General features: G+C 38.2%; 2 protein-coding genes across 2 annotated transcripts in view; both read right to left on the reverse strand.

Annotated features, from left to right (window-relative positions):
- The window catches only part of MALL (mal, T cell differentiation protein like), a 73,368-nt gene extending 73,172 nt beyond the window's left edge, over positions 1-196 (reverse strand). Inside the window, exon 1 of the mRNA XM_043989030.1 lies at positions 149-196. The gene's annotated coding sequence lies outside the window, so the exon portion shown is untranslated. The remainder of the gene's footprint in view (positions 1-148) is intronic.
- An 8,966-nt stretch (positions 197-9,162) lies between these two features.
- Positions 9,163-25,658, reverse strand: part of NPHP1 (nephrocystin 1) — a 44,652-nt gene continuing 28,156 nt past the window's right edge. Inside the window, 9 exon segments of the mRNA XM_043985306.1 lie at positions 9,163-10,502; positions 12,804-12,848; positions 16,604-16,677; positions 18,359-18,471; positions 19,812-19,911; positions 20,629-20,705; positions 20,966-21,048; positions 21,764-21,874; positions 25,464-25,538. Coding sequence (XP_043841241.1) covers positions 10,230-10,502; positions 12,804-12,848; positions 16,604-16,677; positions 18,359-18,471; positions 19,812-19,911; positions 20,629-20,705; positions 20,966-21,048; positions 21,764-21,874; positions 25,464-25,538 — 951 coding nt within the window. The 3' untranslated portion in view covers positions 9,163-10,229.

Below are 25,658 nucleotides of genomic sequence, written 5' to 3' on the forward strand. Positions count from 1 at the left end.
AACCTAATGGGATGATAGCAAATAACTGTCCCAACACGTCATCAGACATGTAGATGACACAAAACAACAATGACCACACAGACACAGAGAGTTACCCTCTCCTCTGGTCTCTTAACTCCTCCCTTAGTTTCTGTTTTGTTTCTCCTACCTGTCTGCCTGCTCCTCCTCAGTCTCCTTTGTTGGCTCTGCGTCCCACCCTTTAATACAAACTCCTCAGCTTAGCATTTTAAACACTTCACAAACTGGACCCTGCCTACTTTCCCAGGCATTTCAGATTCCGTTCTTGTACTCCAAGCCAAACTGGCTTATTGCTATTCTTTAAACTCCACATGAAACCTTCCCAGAATAGCCCTTGCTGGGTCCAGTCATTCAATGACTTCAATAGTAGGCTCCACCATCCACCCTTTGTTCTTCTTAGTCTAAGAATATTTTAACAACCTAAAGTATACTATTTAGATAGGACATGAGTCTAGAGCTCTTCCTAACTCAAAAGCCATCCCTCCATTCTAGGGAAAGGGAAAGGAAGGTTGTAAAATTTTATTTAGTGCCTACTATCTGCTACGCATCGTGCTAAATGCCTTTTACAAATATTATCTCATTTGATTCTCACAATAACCATGGGAAATAGGTGCTATTATGATCCCCTTCTTGAAGTTGTGGACACTGAGGCATATGGAGGCTAAGTGACTTGCACAGGGTCACACAGTGTGAGAGGCAGGATTTGAGCCCAGGTCTTCCTGACTCCAGGCCTAGTGCTCTGTGCACTATGGTGTCATCTAGTGGCTTGAGAAGAGAGTGCAACTTGGAATGCTTCAGTAATAAAGAGAGCTGAGCCTATACACTGCCAAATATCACTTCTCAAAGATAAATTATAGAGAACCAATGAGGTTTAGAATTAATATTATTGCACATGGAACCAAAAGATCTTAGTATGAATCCGAGGTACTCTAATTACAAGCTATGACCTTGTGTAAATCACTTTTCTGAGCCTATTTCCTCATCTGTTAAATGGGGATGATCATCTTTGCAGTCCTTATTTCAGAGGGTGTTGCAAGAAGAAATCACCATAAATTATAAAGCACTGTTGAGGTATTATAGGAAGAACTCTATTTGGAGTCAGAAGACTTGGATTTAAATATCATCTTTGTCACTTCAATCTATACATCCATCAATCAAAATGCATTTATTAAGCACCTTCTATGTTTCAGGCATTGTGCTAAGCACTGGGGATACAAACAACAACAACAACAAAACCCAAAAGCAGTCCCTGCCTTCAAGGAGATTGCAATCTATTAGGAAGAAGGGAACAATATGCAAGCAAATATAGACAGGATAAATAGGAAATAATAAATTAAAAGAGGGAAGGCATTGGAACTAAGGTTGGAGAAGACTTCCTGTAGAAGGTGGCATTTTAGTTGGGATTTAAAGGAAGCCAGGCAGTTGGGATGGGATAGCATGCTCAGGGTCATGCAGCTGGGGAGTGTCTCATATCTGAGGCCGGATTTGGGCTCAGGTTCCCCTGGGTCCAGGGCAGGTGCTTTGTCCACCGTGTCACCTAGCTGCCCCATGATGACATCTTTAAAATTAAAGGGTGAGAAAATTGCACTGGGAGAAAGGGAAAGAAAGGGATAGGTAGAATGAGGTAAAGTATTTCACATTTAAAAAGCAAGAAAAAGCTTATGGAATGGAGGGGAAGATGGGAGAGGAGTGGGGGAGTGAATGAGCCTTACGCTCATCAGAATTGGCTCAGAGAGGGAATAACATACACACTCAAGTGGATATAGTAATATATCTACCTTCAGGGAAGTGGGAGGGGAAAGGGATAAGGGGGGAGGGGTAAAGGAAGGGAGGGAAGATTGGGAAAGGGGCAGTCAGAAGCAAAACACTTTTGAGGAAGGATAGGGTAAAGGAAGATAAAAAATGGAGTGAATTTCATAGGGAATGAATAGGATGGAGGGAAACAGCAATAGTAACTGGGGGAAAATTTGAAGCAGAGACAAGAGCAATGTAAGATGAGGATGATGAGGATGATGATGGTGCTTTGCCGGGCTATTGTGAAGAAAATTCTTTGTCAGGTATAAGGCACTATATAAATGTTGGCTATTGTTGTTGTTGCAATAATCAACCTCATGGGCGTTTTGTAAGGAAATCTCCCTTCAAAGTACTATGTACATATAGTTTACTATAAAAACAAAAAAGATGAGCAGAATGCTATCAGAAAAACCTGGAAAGACTTACATGAGCTGATGCAAAGTGAAATGTACTGTATACAAAATAACAGCAATACTGTAAGATGATCTGCTGTGAATGACTTAGTTATTTTCAGCAATGCAATGATCCAAGACAACTCTGAAGGACTTATGAAAAATGCAATCCATCTACGGAGAAAGAACTGATGGTAACTGAATACAGATGGAATTATATTTTGTTGTTGTTGTTGTTGTTAGTTCCTTTTTCTAAAGTTTTTTTTTTTTGGTCTGCTATGCTTTCCATGACTGCACATGTATAACATATTGAATTGCTTGAGTTCTTTTTTTTTTAATTCTTTTTTTTGGGGGTGGGGCAGGGCAATGAGAGTTAAGTGACTTGCCCAGGGTCACCCACAGCTAGCAAGTGTCAAGCGTCTGAGGCCGGATTTGAACTCAGGTCCTCCTGAATCCAGGGCTAGTGCTTTATCCACTGTGCCACCTAGCTGCCCTCTGCTTGAGTTCTTAAGGGTGAGATAGGGAGGGAGGAAGGAAGAAAATTTGGAACACAAAGTTTTAAAAATCGATGTTACAATTTGTTTTTACACGTAAGGGGGGGAATTCTAAGCAAACAAACAAATGAATGAATAAACAAAGGAACAAATATATAAATAAATGGATGAATGAAGGCTTAAATAAATAAATAAATGGGTGAATGAATAAATAAATGAATGAATGAAGAAATGAACAAAAGAACGAACTTTAAAAGACTGGAGGATATGAACAGTGAGGGAATGCTCATCAAGTGGGGAATGGCTGAACAAGTTGTGGTATATGAAAGTAATGGAATACTGTTGTGCTATAAAAATGAAGAGAGGCAGATTTCAGAAAAACCTGGAAATGAACAGACATGAACTGACACTGAGTGAAGTGAGTAGAACCAGGAGAACATAGTACACAGTAATGGCAACGTTGTGCAATGATCAGCTATGATTGACTTAGCTCTCCTCAGCAATACAATGATCTAAGACAATTCTAAAAGACTCATGATGGAAAGTGCTCTCCACATCCAGAGAAAGAACTATAGGATCTGAATGCAGATCAAAGCATACTATTTTTCACTTTTTTGTTGTTTTCCCCTTTTGTTCTGTTACTTCTTTCACAACATGACTAATGTGGAAATATGTTTAACACTGCACATTTATAACTTGTATCAGATTGCTTGCTGTCTTGGGGAGGAGGGCTAAGGAGGGAGGCAGAAAAATGTGGAACTCAAAATCTTATTTAAAAATGAATGTCTGAGCAGCTAGGTGGAGCAGCCGGCCCTGGATTCAGGAGGACCTGAGTTCAAATCCGGCCTCAGACCCTTGACACTTACTAGCTGTGTTACCCTGGGCAAGTCACTTAACCCTCATTGCCCCGCAAAAAAAAAAAAAAAAAAAAAAGAATGTCGAAAATTATCTTTACATGTAATTGGAAAAAATAAAATACTATTTAAAGGAAGCCAGGGAGGTCAGTAGTAAGAGTTGAAGAAAGAGAGAGAGTGTGTTCCAGGCAAGGGGGACAGCCAGAGAAAATGCCCAGGGTGGAGACAGTGCTTTGTTCATAACCTAGCCAGGAGGCCAGTGTCATTAGATCAAAGTGTACAGATCAAGGAGTAACATGCAAGAGGACTAGAAAGGTAGGAGGGGGGTTAGGTTATGAAAGACTTTGAATGTCAGAGCATTTTGTATTTGGTCCTGGATGTATTAAGGAGCCACTGGGATTTATTGAGTGGGAGCAGGTAGAATGATTGGACCTGCATTTTAGGAGAATTGCTTGAACAACTGGAGGATGGATTGGACTGGGGAGATCCTTGAGGCAGGTAGACAATTGCAAAAATCAAGGCATGAGAGGGGGCAGCTAGGTGGCACAGTGGATAGAGCACTGGCCCTGGATTCAGGAGGACCTGAGTTCAAATCCAGCCTCAGACACTTGACACATACTAGCTGTGCGACCCTGGGCAAGTCACTTAACCCCAATTGCCTCACCAAAAAAACAAAAACAAAAAAACAACAACAAAAAAAAATCAAGGCATGAGGTGATGAGTGCCTGTTCCAAAGGCTGTGTCAGCTTTGAATGTCGACCAGATCCTGGAGGTGATAGGGAGCCCCTGGAATATATTGAGTAAGAATATGACATGTTCAGACCCATGCTTTAGGAAAATACTTGCTTTTCCTAGGAATTCTAGCAAGTCTCTTCCTCAACTGTAAAATATGGAGACTGGACTTGATGAGTCAATGACAAACTCCTTAGCAGATAGAAGACATCTCCCAGCTCTTTTGCCTATTTAATCAAAATGCTAATTCTTTGTCCAGCACATCAACCCTACAGTGGGCCCGGTAGTTCCCTTGCTCACAATATTACCAATAATTCTTACTTTTGAGAAGGGGCTGGATTTGTGATTTCACTGTCATAAGGAACTCTCACTGGTAGAGGAAACTCCATCTACCAGTTCAGATCAGCACCTTATTCTGCCCCCTAAGAGTCTTAGAATTGCCAGTTGGACTGAGAAGACAGCTAGAACGCATCAGAAGCCAGGTCTTCGGAGATCAAAGCTGACTTTTTTCACTTCATATGCTGCCTTTCAATTTGTGTTATTTTTGTTCATTCATTTGATTCCTTCCATAAACATTTATTAAATGCCTACTATGTTCACTATGCTAGGTACAGGGGATTAATAAAAATAGAATGGTCTTCTGTCCTCAAAGTTATATTATATGGGCAGAATAAAATGGTATGAATGAATGGATGAATGAAAATGAACATATTAAGTCTTGCTATAACTACTATGCTAAATTCTGGAGATACAGATAGAAAAGCAAGATATAGCTTCTCTTGAGGGTTCAAATAGGGTGTTTCAGCTGTAGCTCTGATAGAAAGTCCCAGAGGTCCTCAGAGTGCAGTGATAAAACTGATGATAATTCATCTTCCTTAGTGTCATTTCTGTTGTCAAATCCATTTCTGACTTTGATCTATTTGAGAGTGCCAAGGAGTTCTGGTGGCAAGAATTTTCTTTTTTGTCAGCACAACAGTAATTTGAGGAGAGGGGAGAGCATTAATTAATTTTTAAAATTTTTTTTTGCGGGGCAATGAAGTTTAAGTGAGTTGCCCGGGGTCACACAGCTAGTGTCAAGTGTCTGAGGCCAGAATTGAACTCAGGTCCTCCTGAATCCAGGGCAGGTGCTTTATCCACTTTACCACCTAGCTGCCCCCTCTCATATACTTTATTTTTTAAAGTATTTTATTATTTTCCAGTTACACGTAAAGATAGTTTTCAACATTTGTTTTCATATGATTTTTAGTTCCAAATTTTTCTCCCACCCTTCCTTCCCTCCCCCTTCCCCAAGATGAAAAGCAATCTGATGTAGGTTAGATATGTAGAATCACATTAAACATTATTCTGCCTTAGTCATATTGTAAAAGAAGAAACAGAACACAAAGGGAAAACCTCAATAAAGAAAAAAAACAGCCAAAAAGTAGAAACTGTATGGTTGAATCTGCATTCAGAAGCCACAGTTCTTTTTTCTGGATGTGGAGAACATTTTCTTTTTTTGGTGAGGCAATTGGGGTTAAATGACTTGCCCAGGGTCACACAACTAGTAATTGTTAAGTGTCTGAGGCCGGATTTGAACTCAGGTCCTCCTGAACCCAGGGTCGGTGGTCTATCCACTGTGCCACCTAGCTGCTCCGAGAACATTTTCTATCATGAGTACTTTGAAATTGTTTTGGATCATTGCACTGCTGAGAAGAGCTAAGTCTATCAGAGTTGATCATCACACAATGTTGCTGTTACTGTGTACAATGTTCTCCTGGTTCTGCTCCTCTCAAGCAGCATCAGTTCATGTAAGTAGGGGAGAGCATTAATAACAGAGAGTATTAGGACTGGCTTAGGAAATGGTACTTCAGCTGAGCTTTGGAAGACGCTAAGGATTCTAGGAGGTGAAGGTTAAGGTGGAACTCCATTCCAGGCATGGTGAAAGCCTGAGTGAAGGCACAGAGATAGAAGATGGAATGCCAAGTTTGGAGATCAGGAAGCAGGCCAGTGTGACTGGACCATGGGAGACCATGTGTGAAGGGGAGAAATGGGAAATTAGTCTGGAAAGATAGGAGAGGCTAAGATTATAGAGGACTTTGGTAAATATCCCTGGAGACTTATTACTGGAAAATAATTTTCCAGCATATTTCTGGCTCCTTGACAACCCTTTCCTGTTTTGACAGCTAGAAATGTGCCTTTTAAGTCAATAAAAACGGGGTGTGTGTGTGTGTGTGTGTGTGTGTGTGTGATGTTATGGGTGTGGCTGAAGACCTTTGATCTCACAATAGCATGATGGCTATAACCAGATCTACACACCTGAAACTGATGATTTGTCTAATTCAAGTTAGACTACTTTCCTTTGTATCACCACTTTTTAGCTTTAGTTTAGGTTTTTAGCTTAAGAAGGTGTTTTTGGGAGCAGCTAGGTGGCACAGTGGATAAAGCACCTGGATTCAGGAGGACCTGAGTTCAAATCTGAACTCAGACACTTGACACTTACTAGCTGTGTGTGACCTTGGGTAAGTCACTTAACCCTCATTGCCCCACACAAAAAAAGAAAGTACTTTCATTCATGTTTCTGTGTTTTCCTCTTAAGAAATCCTAGGCTTGATGAATGGAATCGTGCACAGGGGACAGCCCAGTTGAGATGCTCTTTTTATAGTTCTGAAGAATACATTTTTATATTACTCTATCACATCTTATAAACAATCCATTAAACCACTTTTAAGATCTCGTATTTTTTCCCTGTTGTTGTTGTTGTTCTTGTTTTAAGGAATTCACTTGCAATGTTTTCCTTCCTTCAGATTCCCCCACCCCTGATGTGGGGGATATTCTCACAGGAGCAGGCAAAGAGTACCTTGGTGACTTACTCACACTAAAGTAATTTTCTAGATAGAAAAAAGTAAAAAGTAGGGTTGTTGACACCTTCAAATGGAGTGGCAAGCCTAAGACAAAAGAATATAGCAATATTCATACCAGCTGCAAAAGACCTAAGGACAGGAACCAAGATTTCTCCAGTATGTTTATGGCAACTAATATGTATAGAGAGAAGAAACCAATTCTACCATCATTTTTGGAACTGCTAGTTCTCAAAAGTTACAGAGGTATATGGTTCCTCTACTGGATAGAACATGGGAAGACTTTGAGAAATAGTAGATCAGTAGCATATCAGGAGGAAGAAGAAAGGTATTTTTGACTCAGTTTCCCACACTTGATTGTAAGAAGAGGTAGTATACAGGAAGCAAAACTCTTTAAAAGGAGTTTGTAGAGAGAGGAGAGACCTCTTAACAAGTCAAGTATTCCTTCTAAGCCATTTTTATGACTGAGGGCCCCCCTTCTGTTGTTATTTTTCCTTCGTTCTCAAAGAGGACCATGACATCAGGGTGATGTCATGACTTAGACTGAATTGGATTTAAGTGAGGGAGGTCTGTGCAAGGAGCTTACTCTCTCCTTCAAAGTCATCTGGGTCCACTGGCAAGATAATCAGGACAACTGGAGATGGTCCTGGATGTTTAAGGCCTTCGGGGTTAAGCGACTTGTCCATTAAGTGTCTAAGGTGAAATTTGAACTCAGGTCCTCCCAACTTCAGGGCCAGTGCTCTATCCACTGCACCACTTAGCAGCTCTGCCCCTTTTAAAAACACTTGATGCCACTCTCCAGGATTTAGGGGGTAATTCCAGATATAGGTAAAAGCCAACTAAGCTGTAGTTAGATTCTCCTCATGTGAGGAACCTCTAAAACATGGAGTCACTTTTAAGGCTTTCCAAAAATCAGGAAACTGTCCGTTTTAGCTCAACTTCTCCAATTTATGTCACACAATTCTGTAAAATGTTATCCCAGGCTCTTAAAACTCTGATCAGTTCTCCAGAACCTTGAGGCTATTAAAAGATAGAAATGCTTTCTTTGAAGCAATACCGAGTGAAGAGACATTTCAACAGAAAGTGTAACTTCCCATGCAATTCCAAAGGACTTCTCTACATCAAGGAATGACTTAGGCTTTAAAAAAATTTTTTTGGAACCTTACAGATGTGGGCCAATTTACAAGTAATTATGGGAAAGTCTCTGACAAGAAAGTGATTATCTTTGTTCTTTGAAAAGGTAAGATTAATTGAAAATCTCTGAAAGTTATATTTGAAACCAGAGGTTTCCTTTTCTCCTTCCTCTCTCCAATTTGCTCCTCCCCCAGTAAAACCCAGCTGTTTCTGGTCTAGTTGGATAGTGAGAATAATATACTGTTGTCCTATAAATTTTAGTGCAGCTTTAAGCTTTTTAAGTCTTTAAGTTTTCTGGTACACCCTACATTTATGGGAACAAACCAACAAAAATCCCTCCATTAAGAAAATTCAGGATTGGGTTAATAAAGCAGAATGGTCAACAAGACCTTGAATGCACTATTTAGTCATTTGGATACTTTACCTACAGATAACTGAGAATTATCTGTGCCCACCTGAATTCATTTTCATAATCAAGCAGTGGCTTTTGATCAAACTATTAGGAACTTGCCTGCTGCCAGGCATTTCTAAGGAATGTCATGAAACTCTCAAAAAAAAAAACATAGAAAAAACTTAATTGTTTTAATTTAAACTTTGATTTAATTTAAACTTAAATATGCTTGTGATTTAAAAGTAGGTGTATCTACATCCTTGCTATATAGCACTTTTGTGGGGGTGAAGTGGAGTGAGAAGTAAAGGGAAGTCACTGACTTTCCTTCAAGGTTATTGTACATAACTTGGAAAAGTTACACTCAAAGACCTGACAACCAGGTGGTTGATGCCTTACATAATTTCCCCCCAATGGTTTTGTTTTTAAAGAGGTGAGTTTTATGAACAGCGCCTTCAAATGACTTAAAATCTTTTTATTTCAGGTAAAATAAGCATTTCCATATAAAACCGAAAAAGGATTGCACTGCAAATCTCTATTATGTACATCTTGCTTTACTTTTTAAGGACACAGTAAAGTTAACATATAGCTTTCAGGGCCATCCTGCTTGTTCATGTTGCCTTCTGTTCTCTTAAGTTTTTTAAAAAAATACTTCAATGACATTTTTTTAGCCAACCCTGTTGCTAACTCTCTTCTCTCGTTGAACCCTGTTACTACCTCCCGCTATACCCTGCAAAATAAATAAATAAATAAATTGAAACCCCCTTGGAACGGAAATGCATAATCAAGCAAAACAAATTCTTACATTTGCTTATATCCAAAAATATATGTTTTGTTCCGCATCTCGAGTCTGAGGCCTCTCTGTGAGGAGGGGAATAGCATGTTTCACCACTGGTCCTCTGTATTTGGCTGTTGCACTCATCAACGTGCCTGTCTTCAAAGTCATTTGTCTTTCCAATGTCGTTGCTATTTTATAAATGGTTCTCCTGGTTCTTCTCACTTCATTCTATATCAATTTCCTGGGCTTCTCTGAAACTACTTTTTGGTTACTTCTGACACGCAAGAATATTCCACTACATTCATATACCATAATTTGTTCAGCCATTCTCCTAAAGATGGACACCCCCCCCAAGTCTGCACTTCTTTACCACTAAAAATAAGCTTCTATAAATATTTTTATGGGCCCTTCTTCTTTTCCTTTGATTTCTTTGAGGTATAGGCCTAGTAGTAGTACCACTTGGTCAAAAGGCAGGAACAGCTTTTCATTTATTTGGAGAAATCATAGTATTTCCTATTTTAAAAAGTCATTTTAAAACATACTTTTCTTATAAAATATCTTACAAAATATACTCTTGCATATTTAGTAAAGTAAAAATACAGTCAATTTGTAAAGTAAAAAAACCCAGTAAATTAGTAAAGTAATAATACAGTAATAAAAAATGTAGTATTTTATAAAAGTAAAAATACAGACCACAATTGACACTAAGCATTTGAATCCTATCATTTTTCTCAGATGACCACTTAGGGTTTATGTTTATTCCTATGAACAGTACCAACTGGACTGGAATCTCAATGACCAATCACTATCAATTCACATTCTTCCTTGCTTCTCCTAAGAAGTCATAGGCCTGCTCTGAAATGTCAAAAGGTTCATGGACACCTTCTGGTGACAGCAAAGCATAGAGTGCACCAGAATTTTCTTGGTTTTGCTTAAGAAAATCATACATGACTTTCCATCGAGTAGCTTCAGTCTCTTCTTCAGCCCATCTGAATGGCGGGAGGAGGGTGGAATGTAAGAGAGGATACACACAATCATGGTACACGAGGATAAACATGGACTTCAGAAACTCTCTGTCTCTCTGGGGAAACACACACACATACAAAGAATTATTTAAGAAATTATTAAAACATATACTGTGTTGGATGCTTATGTTGCCCCTTGGCTGCCAAGGGTTTTCCACCATGTTCCACCATTTCCCCATGTCATGTGGGAAATTTCCCAAAATCCTCCCAAGTGTGGCTCAAATCAGATTAAACTGTAATTGAGAAATATTTTACAAAATAAATAAAAATATAATAAAACAGACAATATTACATTTTAAAACTAAGTCAGTATGAGGCCTAAAAGTATCTTTATGTATAGTTGAGTGACCCCCAACTCTATTTGAGTTTGGCTGCTTTGGACTATGACTTTGAAGCTTAAGTTTTATATTTCAAGCTTAAAGAAATCATATAATTGCACAACTACTAAGTCAGAAGGTCTTAACTTGGGACAGTGAACTTGGTTTTAAAAAGATTTGGATAACTATATTTCTTTCCTTTCCTTTTCTTTTCTTTTCTCTCTCTCTTTTTTTTCCCTGCAGGGTAATGAGGGTTAAGTGACTTGCCCAGGGTCACACAGCTAGTAAGTGTCAAGTGTCTGAAGCTGGATTTGAACTCAGGTCCTCCTGAATCCAGGGCCGGTGCTTTATCCACTGCGCCACCTAGCTGCCCCCTGGATATTTCAACATAGTTTCCTTCGCAACCCTATACATGTTATTTTGTGTATTTAAAACGTTATTCTGAGAAGAAGTCCACAAGCTTCACCAGACTACCAAAGTGGTCCATGACACACACACAAAAACTAATAACTCTTGGTCTATGTTTCTCTTCAAAGAGACTTGTTAATATGAGTAACAAAAGCCCAAAGAGTGGAATAATATGTCATAAGAGAATGAGAGCTGAACCTCAAGGCAGAGCTGAGATGCCTGTAGCACAAATTATTTGTTTTAGTTTTTTTGTTTTGTTTTGGTTTGGTTTTTGGTGAGGCAATTGGGGTTAAGTGACTTGCCCAGGGTCACACAGCTAGTAAGTGTTAAGTGTCTGAGGCCGGCTTTGAACTCGGGTCCTCCTGACTCCAGGGCTGGTGCTCTATCCACTGCGCCACCTAGCTGCCCTATCTGATAGCACAAATTAAACAAATTAATGTTAAGTTATATTAATGGCTACGAATAGTTTAATATGTTACTGTTCCCAGATTATAAATTTGCTAACCCTTTAGTGGGAACAGTTAATCTCTTCATCCACTGACACCCGACTTCAATGCTGCATATGGTGAAGCTGTGACCTTTGGTTAGTGGAGACTGTACTGGCAGAACAAACTCTATGGCAGGTCTTGGCAAACTTGAAGGGCTTTACACCTGGACCCAGTGGCAGCCCAGGTGTCCGTCATCCAAGGCTGAGCCTAGCCAAATTGGGTAAAGCTCATCACAAGAAGGAGGTGAAGTTTTAAGGGTCACTCCAACTCATGAAGACCAGCTAGCTATTAAAGCTTAAAGAGCCAGGCTGTACCCACACAAATGAAATCACACGTGTTTTTTAAGTACTGAAAAATACAATGTGTTTTTGCCAAAAGAGTGACTCAGATGAGAATTTCAAGTTGATGGAGGAAGATCTCTTGAGCATGGCAGCCTTGTAACTGGACGCAGTTACCCACACCTTTTGTGGACAGGCCTGGCCTTGAGCACAGCACTGTGATCAATGAAGAATTATAAATATATGAAATCTGCCAATTCCAGCATAAGCCAGGTACAGGGTATGCATAATTAATACTGATTATAATTAACGTGGCTAAATCTGACGTTGACATAGTATTTGTATTTCTGAATTAAAAAACAACAACAACTGTGGCTTCTTATTCCCTAAATTTTCCATAGTTTAGACTTCTAGTGGGAGGCTGTGGGGACAAGTCTTTAGTCATTTAATAATACTGGGGTTTTTTTCAACATGGCAATGACTTCACCACCTTGAGCCAAACACTTTTCAATAAGTTCAGTTCAGCCGAGTTTCTGTTCTTTCTTTTCCCCTCCCTATTGTTTTTGTACCCACAGTTGGGAGGTTTTTAAAGATAAGACTGGATCTGGCAGCCAATCAGAGGGTCTAGATTGGAAATTTCCTCTTGAGACAGTAAAACATTAAAAATGGACAGTCTTATTAAACGTTTCATTGGGAAAAATGAATTCCTACATTAGGAATGGAAAGTCCACACCCCTCTAAGATGTTTATTTGTAATATGTGTTGTCCTATAAAATACAGTTTTCTTTTGTTAGGACATGCTAGAGCCACATCTATTTTAGCCTAACAATACAAAAATAGCTAGGTGTTATTAGGGAAAAAATTACCTTTTCAGATCTTTTTAAAGTACTTTCTTTTTCAGCCCATGCAGTCTGAAAATTAAATATAGAAGTTTATATTAGTCTGAGTATTTAGATATATGCAAGTAAAGTCTGTAAATAGGAGTGTCCAGGTTCAGGACTGGTATACCATCAGACTTGGGAGAAGGTCAGAAAATGTCACCCTTTGAAACTAAAACTATGAAGGATCAACATAAAATGGACTATTTAAACCAGCAGAAGAAATAATCCACCTTAAGAAATAGCTCATGAACTGCAGATGAAAATGTCCCAAAACCAGTCAACCAGTCCATCAGTCAGTCAGCTAGCCAGTCAGTCAGTCAGTCAGTCAGTCAGTCAGTCAGTCAGTCAGTCAATAAGCACTTATTAAATGCTTACTATGTGCTAGGTACTGTGATAAGGCCTGGGGTTACAGAGAGAGGCAAGAAGCTCACAATTTAATGGCAGAGATAACATGTAAATAACTGTGTACATGAGACAGAGAGAGACTGACTGGACTAATACTGGTGGAAAGGCCTTAGTAGTGTGGAGGAAGTGACTGGGGAAGGCTTCCTGCAGAAGGTGGCATCCAAGCTGAGACAGGTGAGGAAAATATTCCAGCCAGAGAGGATGGATGGTCAGTGCCAAGGCAAAGAGATGAGGGATGGAAAGTTGTTGAAGAGAAATAGCAAGAAGGCTTGCAGATAGTAGAGAGAGTAAAGTTAAAGAAGATTCAGAAGAGAGGGAGGGGCCAGGTTAGGAAGAGCTTCAAAAGTCAAACAAAGCACTTTATATGTGATCCTGGAGGTAATAGGGAGCCACTGGGGTTTATGGAGGAGGCAGAGTGACATGATCAGATCTGCACATTAGGAAGATCATTTTGATAGCTGAAATAGGACTGACTGGAGTGGGTAGAGACTGGAGGCAGAGATTAGAAGTGGACCAAAGTATTCCCTAAATTCTCAAAAGGCTAGGATGGCTCCCAAAGTTCCACTGGAGTGAAGCAAAAATGAGATACAATCTAATTATTATAACATGTGCATGTTCCATGGTGGGGGAAAGTGGGGTGGGAGGCAGTGTTTGAAACAAACCACAAATAAGATCTCGGGTCAGTCAAAATCCTGAAAGGGAGGTACCTATGAGTCAACTCCTGCCTGTACATGTTTGCCTGATACACGAGCTGGCTCCAGTGAACTTTACAAATACGTCCCTCCCTTCACCCTTCTCTTTGCTAAGGCCAAGCCTTCTACATGTACTCTTGATGCCCTCTCTCCTGTTTTCTCAAAAAGATTCATTCCTCCCAGATCATTTATCATTTCCTCCTCCTCCTTCTTCTTCTCCTCTCTCTCTCTCTCTCTCTCTCTCTCTCTCTCTCTCTCTCTCTCTCTCTCTCTCTCTCTCTCTCTCTCTCTCTCTCTCCTCTCCATTGGTTCCTTTCCTACTCCTTACACACATGCTCAAGTAAATCTCCATCATCTTAAAAACAAAACCCTCACTAGATACCACTCTCCCTGCAAGATATTAGCCTATATTTCTCCTCACATTCTTAGCCATTCCTTAATAAAACTATCTCTTCTTCCACTTTCTTTCCTCTTATTCTTCTAAACCTTCTGAAATCTGGCTTCCATTCTCACTGTTCAACTGAAACTGCTCTTTCCTCCAAAGTCACCAATGATCTTTCTTTTTCCTTTCTTTCTTTCTTTCTTTCTTTCTTTCTTTCTTTCTTTCTTTCTTTCTTTCTTTCTTTCTTTCTTTCTTTCTTTCTTTCTTTCTTTCTTTCTTTCTTTCTTTCTTTCTTTCTTTTCCTTCCTTCCTTCCTTCCTTCCTTCCTTCCTTCCTTCCTTCCTTCCTTCCTTCCTTCCTTCCTTCCTTCCTTCCTTCCTTCCTTCCTTCCTTCCTTCCTTCCTTCCTTCCTTCCTTCCTTCCTTTTCTTTCTTTCTTTCTTTTGCAAGGCAATGAGGGTTGTGACTTGCCCAGGGTCACACAGCTAGTAAGTGTTAAGTGTCTGAGGTCGGATTTGAACTCAGGTCCTCCTGAATCCAGGGCTGGTGCTCTATCCACTGTGCCACCTAGCTGCCCCACCAATGATCTTTTAATTGCCAAATCTAATAATCTCTTTCCTCAACCTTTTTTGACGTTTCGGCAGCTTTTGACTCTTTGAAACATCCTTTCCTCTAGCTCTGATGTTGATTTGATTTTCACCTGGTACACAAGGTGGGTGAGTTGCTTGGTCTGGTAGGGAGATGAGATGGCCTATTGACAAGGAGTAGGTAGGCCTGGATGGCCAGATGCCCCAAGTCCCAGATTGAATGCTAATATATGTAAAGCACTTTGCAAATGTTATTATTGCTATGATTATTTGAGTGTGGGGGGGGCACCTCAGCTTTTTACAAATTACTTAGCAAATTGTCACTATAAAGAATGTGGTCTATGAAATGGGGAAAAAATTTACTTTTGTGGAGCAGCATCACATAGTGAAAAGAAGCACTAAACTTGCAGTCCATAACAATTGGCTTGAATTTTGGCTCTGATACTTATTCTCTGTGTGAACAAGAATAAGTTGCCTGATCTCTCCATGTCTCAATCTCATCATCTATAAAATGAGGAGATACTATCAATCTCCCAGAGTGTCTGGAGAGGTCGGTGGATCTAAAATATTTTTAGACATAAAATGGTATATTTTACAATTGTTATGATTATACTTTTTATATTAACTTGAATGCTATATAATTTGAGCAATGTTTCATTAGCATACATACATATCATTATAAATTTTCCAGAAGAGGGACAATTAAAGTTATTATTAAAATTTTCAACTTTTTCTTGCATATGCAGTGCTTCCCACAGAAAGGCATCAGTATATTTTGTATATCACATGTTTGTGTCTGTATACATATGTGTGTATATATGTAAGTAGTACGCACATGATGACCTACAGAAAGAATTCCATGTGTGTATATACATGTATGTATGTGTGTATATGATATGTACATGTTGACATAGAGTCTGTATCAGTTGAGAGTGTTCCCACATTAATGCAATGACAGATCCTTAAAGTATGAAAGAAGTATAGATTCAGATCATAGTGTACATCTTTCACCTAATCATTTGAAAGTGAATGTGTTCATGCCTGACATACTCATCAGGTCAAGTAGGGTTTGCAGTTAAAAGGGTTCTTAGGGATTATCTAGTACATCCCCTCCAATTTATAGATAAGAAAATTACATGGGAGAGAGCAGAGAGACCTCACCAGCCAGAGGAAAACCCGCATCCAGAAAAGTCAGGAAGCTATTCTTTCAGTGCTGCTGACTCACTGTGTGTGGGTATAGGCATGTATGTGCACATATGTGCATATACATATATATGCATAGTTTTGGCAGCATGAAACAGTAGAGGGAGAAATGGACTTGGAGCCAAGACAAATTGAGTTCAAATCCTTCCTTTGACATATATTGGCTGTGAGCCCCTTCAAGGCTTTTAACCTCTTAGTGTCTAATTCTATAAGTTGCAGAGAGGTTGCTGATCTGTGTTGGTAGAAAGAGTTTTCTATGTCAATGAAATCACAGGTCCAGTGTCTGGATGTCTATCTATCTTCTAACTGTCCCCTAACATTTTCTCTAATAGTTGTGTTCTTATTATATTCACTCAAATCTTACATCAGAATGACAATTTGATAAAGAAAAAAACAAAAAATCACCAACTGCCCAATAAGAAAAAACCATGGATTAAATGAGAAAATAAACCAAACATCTATTTAAAATAATTAACAACAGGTATAACAATTTAAGATCATGATGCATATCACATACCCTAAGTACATCCATCAGGTCAGGTTGCTCCATGAGCTTAGGAAATGTTGCTAGGACTGGACTACTAATTAAATCTAAAGTGGAAAAGAAAATGATTTTGTGGAACTTTCATTCATTGAAATATATTTTTTACAATAATTATTTAAAAAAAACATTTATTGCTAATTAAACATATTATACAAAAAGGGCTGGTATAAGACCATCAATCTGCATCAGTAAGATTACCATATTAATATTACCAATTAAAGACCCCAAATTCTAGTGAGAAGGATTTGCAGGTAGATAGCAACATAAAGGCTGATTGAGGGCCAGCAATCTGAATGAGCTGCTATAACATAGTAATTATTTTTAAAAATAATGTAAAAACGAGCTATTTCATGCCAAAATTGAATGGAAAGAATCATTATGGGCCTATGCAAAGAATTAGATATGCAAGAATTCTACAGAAACTAGACTAGCAGAGTGCTCTATAACTACCATTCATTCATTCAACAGGCACTTATCAAATGTCTGCTCTGTACAGAGCACGGTGCTGGGGGAGCTGCCCCTGTCATACAATTTAGTAGAGGAAAAAGATACATACACAGATTAACTGTACTAAATGATATTACATGATAAGTGCATTCAAGAAGTACAAAACAAAGTGTTCTGGTTGTTACTGACCAATTTTGAGCCCTTGATGGATAGAATTTTATTGGGCTGAATTGTGTGCAAACTCAAACAACCTCTCCCTACTCATGGGAAAATGTAACTTCCCTTCATGTCCTTAAAGAGTCACTTCATCCATGAAGTTTTCCTTGTCATCATGAGATATCCAAAAGCATATAACTAAACAGCTTGCCTTCTCCCTGTAGTTACTGCTTCTTTAAATATACCCATTTCTCTCCTTGTGTATCCTGTCTTTCTATTTATTTAGGAAGCATGCCCACCGAGGTCATGTCTACTTATGTACCCTTTTTTTTTTTTTCTTTTTTGGTGAGGCAATTGGGGTTAAGTGACTTGCCCAGGGTCACACAGTTAGTAAGTGTTAAGTGTCTGAGACCGGATTTGAACTCAGGTCCTCCTGACTCCAGGGCCAGTGCTCTATCCACTGCACCACCTAGCTGCCCCTACTTATGTACTCTTGTATAGACCCTGAACACAGCTGACATTTAAAAAATAAGTTCCAATAATGCTCACTTATCACTGAGATAAATATTATTGCCATACATGCTCCACTTTGGATGCTTTGTTTAAAAATATGTCCATTTCTTTTTTTTTTAAAGCATTGTGTGTCATATGAAGTAGAAGATTCAGTTCCTGCCCAATGTTTACATGTAAAACAAACAAAAACTCAAACAAAGGAGAGAGAGGTAGACCACCTACAAAGTAGGGGCAGAGCTCTTCAGGTCCCATAGTCATGTGAGACAATTATATGGTGAGCAAGATTAAATAAATGAGGGTAGAGGGGATAGTCTCTGGGAGCTGGGATAGGCAGCATGCACTGACAATGGCCAGTAATGAGCAGCACCATCTCAAGGGTCTCTTAATAATCTACTGTCAGGTAAATGGCCAGGTGCCAAGCCACTAAACTCTGCTGACAGACACTTTTTAATCTGAGGCTCCACCTTTACCCGGCAATTGGCAGGAGTAGAATGAGAGAACCACCCAACTGTGACAGTTCTAAACTTACAGAAATAGAGAACAGCTAGCTACTCCCAAGGAAAGCATGTGCTAAACAGGGCTGAAACCAAGGACATGGGAAAAAAGCCTTACCAGCATTTTGCATGCTTATCCTGTCTTTCAGGAGAACGTCACCAAGAATTTCTCGATAAAACACCAGCAGGTGAGTATAGCACATACTTCCTATTAGTGTTTCTGGGAGCTGACTATGAAAGAAGAAAAAAACATTAATTAAAAAAAATAGAATTCAGCCCAAAGTGTTTGTAATTAGCTTACCATTATTTTAATGAAAAGTTCCAGAACCCTGTTCCATTCTGCAGAAATTATAGCAATGACTTACAGGAATGCCCCATCATGAAACTGGCTAATCACAGAGAGAACACTTTCCAAATACTTTTATGTTTCTCTAAATACAGGTTTAAGTACCATGTATGTGCTTCTTAGTAATACTCATGAGTCCTGAGTTAAATGTCAAATAAAAGGATAGTTGTGAATGCCAGCCCTTTAGGCATTTTACAACTGGCCAGCCTGATGCTTTCATAATGTATGAGAGAGTGCAAATCTAACTTTATAAAGGCAACTGTGCACAACTATACAGGTTATTATGTATACATAATAACCACCACTGGCACTGAGGAAGAGGAAGCCTTCGTGTTAAGGGAAATTGTGAGTGGTTAAATAAAGGGCCCTAACTTTCATGAAAATCCTTTCTTAGTTCAAAGAAAGGAAGCACTAAAAGGAAGAATTCATTATAGAGGTTAGGAGCAGATGCACCATTCTGTTAAAAGAATATGAAAAGAAACTGAAACCTGATCTCAGGGAACTATTTATCTAATATTGGGATCCTCTGGTTTTCCCAGTCTAGGGACCACTAGGGAGCTCCTTACTCCTAAAGATAAAATAGAACTCTATCTGGATGGTTTGGCTTTAATCTCCATCACCAGATTTACAATCTTATTCTTACAAATGCAACCTTAAGGCAGTATTCAATAGTACTAGTCTAGTAGTAAGAAAAATTAGCATCTTTAACATTCAGGTCTTCTCAATGCTGATTAAGATCATCTTCTGATTCATCTCCTCCATCTATGATATATAAGCATCACCGGGAAGTTTTAAAGTTAGAAAGACATACCCAAAATAGCATTTGGTAGGATTTTTGGTGGGTATATTTTTGGCAATAGCTCAATATATGCAATGGGAAAAGTTCCACTATAAAATATCCAACTCCCATTGGGAAGTGAGAAAAATGATACAATCATAGGTAACTGATACTACAAATCCTACTTCAACCAAAATCTTTACATCCACCCCTAGCAAAGTTTTTCATTTGAACTAGAAGAGAATGAGACTAAATTATACATTGTTGCCTGTTAAATTACTCTGATAACCCTTTATAAAGCGATAATAACAAGCATTAAAATTACCAAAAGGCAACAAGCAAGTGAAGCAAAGGCATGGATAATCCAGAATGGCTAGTCAACTAACTCAGTAACTCAGTAACTCTAGTAACTCAGCAGTGAGTGCACATGCACAAATTGCTACCAACCTCAATATGCTTCTTGATCTTCTATTTAGAGATCTCAGCTTGACCAGAAGTTGAGGCTGTCTTCTCATTGTCATCATCTGATGAAAAACACTGCTGGCTGCTTTAAAAAAAATTAGAAATACATTTTAGAACTCCTGACATTTTGGATAGGGTTAGAGAGCAAAAGGATTTTAAATATGCATATCGATTAGAAAAGGCAAATTACACAAAATGTTAGTCATCTACATCACAAAGAGTGGACAAGAGACAGGGTCCAGTGATGCCAAATGTTATTCTTCCCCAAGATATGGAGCCTATACTGTAAACCACCACCACATTTGGTGAGATGACTGATATCATCAGCCTCATCTAGAGTTTATAAGATTATTATAAAAGAGTGCAAATGTAGTGTTAACTCTGGGGAAACATTCACTGTAACACAGACCCCAGGCTCCTCCTCTAGGTTTGGAAAGTTTTCTGAATCATGGGAAAATCCTAGATTGGAAGCAAACAGGAAAGAGGGATGACAAACTTGGGATGTGGGAAGAGGAATTGTAGCCTCTTCAAATTAAACAGGGGGATCATCTTCCTCTGCTTCTCTTAGCTCTCACATTAATTCTCACATTTGCTACCAGGAAAATTTGCTCTTAGAGAAGCAGACAGGCTTTAATATTAGATCCTGTACCTTCTAATGCTCAATTTAAGTGAAAATAGTTTGTATAAGAAAGTATGTCTATGATATACTGTTCTGAACTCAATAGAAAATGGTTACTTTCTCTGATACATCTTATCTTTGTTAAATCCTTAAGAAAAAGAAAGTCTATATATAAAAGTATACCTCTTCTGGAAAATGAAGGATCCACTTCAACACCTTTTTCATAAGGAGTACCACCATTCAAATAAAGTTCATAGGTTCTGTAGAAAAGAACAATTAATACACTGAGTACATTTTGAAAAACACAAGGAGAAAATATCAGGCAGTGTCTAATTCTTCATTTTGTTGGTCTCATAATACCACCTTTTAACATATAACAACATAACCATTTAAAAAAATGTACCCAGGTGCCTGTTTTTACATGGTAAAATATGTCTATCCATTATATCAAAGAAATGTAACTTATTTATATGAAATTATAAGAAATAAATTCTCTGGAAGGAAATTGAATATGACTTACTTGGGAGGAACAGGTATTCCATTGGCATCAAAAAGTTTTAGGAAGACCCAGCCACAACTTAACTCTCCTTTTTCACCAGTTGACTAGAAAAGTCAGACAAATACATAAAGCTTGACATCTGAGTTTCTCTAAAGAATGAACAAAGATCTTTTTTTTTGTTGTAAACACAAATATACATTCAAATTCTAAAACATTCTTCACAAGAAAATAAAATAATATGTAATCAGTGGGTTTCTGGGCCAGCATGAGACCAAAGACAAATACCATAACTACTCCAGCCAATAAGAGAATATGATTTGATATTCATTACTGTCATGATTCCTGTATCTATTTGTTCAAGATTTAGTATGATACAGTGCAAAACAGTAGTAGGTACTCAGAAGGAGAGGGGGACTCCAAAAGTATTATGATTTTTTAAGCACTGAAATGAATTGAATGTAAATAATTGTTGTCATAATAGTTGTTTATATTGATGTTTATTGCCAAGTTTTAAGGAATTATTTAAACACATATACTTATTTTGTAGGTATATATACCTAAAATACCACCCCTCATCCACTTCCAATAAATGTATAGAGTTGCAGTCATCTTGGATTTCTACGTTCTTTAGGATTTCTATTTTTTTTAGGATTTTTAGGAACCACACAAGTTCTGGTAAGTGTTACACTACAGCTCCTTTGAGAAATTAAAACAACATTTGTGGGTAAATTCTTATACATTTCCAAAAACAGGAATAATATTTTTTAAAATCCCTGTAAAATGATACTGGGAAAAGCAAAACTCTTTTGATGAACTTACATTACGAACATAAGAGACTCCAACTTCAAATAATATTCCAAGTTCTGGTGATGAAGAATTGGATCTAATAAAACAATCTCCATCAAGTAAACATGGCAAGATACCAGCAACCTTTAAAAAAGACAAAAATATAGAATCATTAAAGATTTTCTATCCTGTTCATTTTAAGTGGCTTGTATTCTATGACTTATGGTAAAAAAGGGGGTGAATGGATGGTGGTATAGAGATAACATAGAGGAGATCGTAAGGATCCACATTCTAGGTTTCGTTCATGCCACTGTCTCTGTGCAAATAATTTAATTTCTCTGTATTCCTATCAATAAATTCAAACTTTGCTTACCACACAGTCAGAATATCAGATAATGTGGGGGGCAACAAAGAGCACTTGGAAATGGTCAGGGGTACTAAATAATGACAAATATGTGGTCTAGGTTTGTGATTTCATCATTATGGGGAGCTCTCAATGTAGAACATCCTTTTACTGACCCCGAAGACTAAGAGTCGCTTGAGGTACTGAGCAGTTAAGAGATTTGCCCAAAGTCACACAGCCAGTGTGCGTCAAAGGTATGACTTGAATCCAGGTCTTCCAGGATTTGAGGTCAGTTCTCTTATCTACTTTGCCAGACTGCCCCACATACAGTTTCTGTTGTTGTTTAGTCCTGTCTGACTTTTTGTGATCCTAAGGACCATAGCATTCCAGGGCTTCCTTTTTTTTTTTTTATAAAAGTATTTTATTATTTTCCAGTTATATGTAAGGATAGTTTTCAACATTTGTTTTCATAGGATTTTTAGTTCCAGATTTTTCTTCCCACCCTCCCTTCCCTCCCCCCTCCCCAAGATGGAAAGCAATCTGATATAGGTTATATATATACAATCATATTCAATATATTTCTTCATTAGTTATATTGTGAAAGAAGAATCAGAGCACAAGGGATCTGTGTACAATGTTCTCCTGGTTCTGCTCCTCTCAGTCAGCATCAGTTCATGTAAGTCCTTCCAGGTTTCTCTGAAATCCTCCTGCTCATCATTTCTTACAGCACAACAGTATTCCATTATATTCACATACTACAGCTTGTTTAGCCATTCCCCAATTGATGGGTATTCCCTCAATTTCCAATTCTTTGTCACCACAAAGATAGTTGCTATAAATATTTTTGTACATGTTGATCCTTTTTTCTCTTCTATGATCTCTTTGGAATATGGACCTAATAGTGGTATCACTGGGTCAAAGGGTATGAACAGTCCCATAGCCCTTTGGGCATAGTTCCATATTGCTCTCCAGACAGACCTTTCTATCCTCCACTATCTCCCAAAGTCTGTCCAAGTTCGTGTTCACTGCTTCTAAGACCCTATCTATCCATCTCATTCTCTGCCATCCCCTTTTCCTTTTGCCTTTAAACTTTCCTAACATCAGGGTCTTTTCCAATAAGTACTGCCTTCTCATTATGTGGCCAAAGTATTTAAGCTTTGGCTTAGGTATTTGACCTTCCAGTGAATAGTCTGAATAATTTTTTAAAATATTAGCTGATTTGACCTTCTTGCTGTCCAAGGGATTCTCAAAAGTCTTTTCCAGCACCATAAATTCAAAAGTGGCGATTTTGTACTCAGCTTTCCTTGTAATCCAATTCTTACAGCCATACATCACTACTGGAAAAACCATATCTTTGACTATATGACGTTTTTAGTACACAGACCAGATTTGCCCTAGCTTTCCTTCCAAAGAGCAAGCATCTTTTAATTTCATGGCTGTAGTCACCGTCACCAGTGATCCTTGAGCCTAAGAATATAAAATCTGACACTGCTTCCATTTCTTCCCCATTTGCCAGAAGTGATGGGACCAGTTGCCCTAATCTTAGGTGTTTTTTTTTTTTTATTAAGCTTCAAACCAGCTTTTACACTCTCTTCTTTCACCCTCATCAAGTAGCTTCTTAATTCTTCACTTTCTGCCATCAGACTGATATATCCACATCTGAGATTGTGGATATTTTTTCCAACAATCTTAATTCCAGCTTTTGATATGTCTATCCTGGCATTGCAAATGATGTACTCTGCAAGTGAGTTAAATAAATAAATGGCAGGGCAGCTAGGTGGCGCAGTGGATAAAACACCGACCCTGGAGTCAGGAGTACCTGAGTTCAAATCCGGCCTCAGACACTTAACACTTACTAGCTGTGTGACCTTGGGCAAGTCACTTAACCCCAATTGCCTCACTAAAAAAATAAATAAATAAATAAATAAATGGCAAAATACAGCCTTGTCATACTCCTTTTCTAATCTTCAACCAATCAATTTGGTTCCAACTGTTGCTTCTTGGCCTACATACAGGTTTCTCAAGAGACAAGTTACGATGATCTGGTACTCCTGTCTCTGAGGACTTGCCATGCTTTGTCATGATATCCAGACACTAAGAGGCTTTATTATAGTCAATGAAGCAGAAGTAGATGCTTTTTCTGGAACTCCTTTGCTTTCTCCATAATCCAGAAAATGCTGGCAATTTGGTCTCTAGTTCCTCTGCCTCTTCAAAACCAGCCTATGCTTCTCAGTTTAAACAATGCTGAAGCCTAGCTTGCAGAATCTTATGCATAACCTTCTTGGCATGTGAAATGAGCACAATTATTTGATAACCTGAACATTCTTTGGCATATGGTTATCTAGATAAAATGAAAAGAAAAGACTGCAAGGCAGTTTCTCATCTATAGAAGTCCAGAATCCATTGTCTATCCTCTATTTAATACTGACTGAATACTCCAAACTTTGGGAAGTACAAATTTACATAGCACATTTTACTGGTAGGATTTGGTTTATGAAAAAAAACCACCACATTTTATTTTCTGAATTCTGCTTGTTTTGACTTCTATTTCCTCCAAGAATCTACTCAATTTCCACCTTCTGCAGGAGACCTTTCCCTCTCTCTGAAGTTCAGATAATTTTGCCTCTATGTCAGAAGAAACATAAAAGGACATCCAGAACACTTATATGCCATGTATGGGCCATCCATATTGATCAGAGTAAAGGTCAGACAAATGGCCTCAGTATTTAAAGAATAAGTGTATTCTTTACACTTGTTATGTATGGGGGGAGAGAAAGAAAAAGAAAAAAATTACATGATAAATTTAGTATATAAAAGAATAGTAAGTTGTACATAATAGATTTTCAGTTTTGTGTACAATCATCTTTTTATTCTACTATATTGTAGATATACTAGTTTTATTTCATAAATTAAAAATTAAATAAAAATTTTAAAAAAAGAATAAGTATAAAGTCTTTACTACCATTAGAGTTTTCCTTCATGGGAGATGTACAGAAAGAGGTGTACAGGATAGGGTGTGGATGGATTGAAACTGGCACCATGGGTGGGAGGAAGTACCCAAGCTAATGAAGCCACAGATTCTGTGAAGGACTAAAGCATATAATTCATAGGAGTTATAATGTCAGTGACTCAGAAAAAGGAGTGATTTAAGTACTCAAAGCACTTTTTGGACTTACGGAAAAATATAGTCCCACTTGCAACAGAGTGAACTAATTACATAAACATGTAAGATATTGCCCATTTTCCCTCTGTAATTTTACTATTGTGTTTTTAAAAGAACAACTCTGTAAGAAATATACAGCGACAGTCAAATCTTAAACATTTAATACATTATATTTAACAAAGAAAGAACGTTCATTTCTCACTCCCCTTGTTAAACTGCTTACTCACCCTTGGAGAAAAGGTCCAGGTTTTGGGTTTTTTAGGTTGCCATGTAGCTCTGACTGTATGAATATTGCTAAGAACCTGAAAAGAGATTTTGATACATGAAATTATCCTGGAAAAAATCTGGAAATGCTTTACTTTTTCAAGATTAAAGAGCTTGACTAATACAGTTATTAAAGTGAGTAGACCAAGATTCCTCAA

The sequence above is a fragment of the Dromiciops gliroides genome, chromosome 2, assembly GCF_019393635.1.
Source record: "Dromiciops gliroides isolate mDroGli1 chromosome 2, mDroGli1.pri, whole genome shotgun sequence".
Classification (NCBI taxonomy): domain Eukaryota; kingdom Metazoa; phylum Chordata; class Mammalia; order Microbiotheria; family Microbiotheriidae; genus Dromiciops; species Dromiciops gliroides.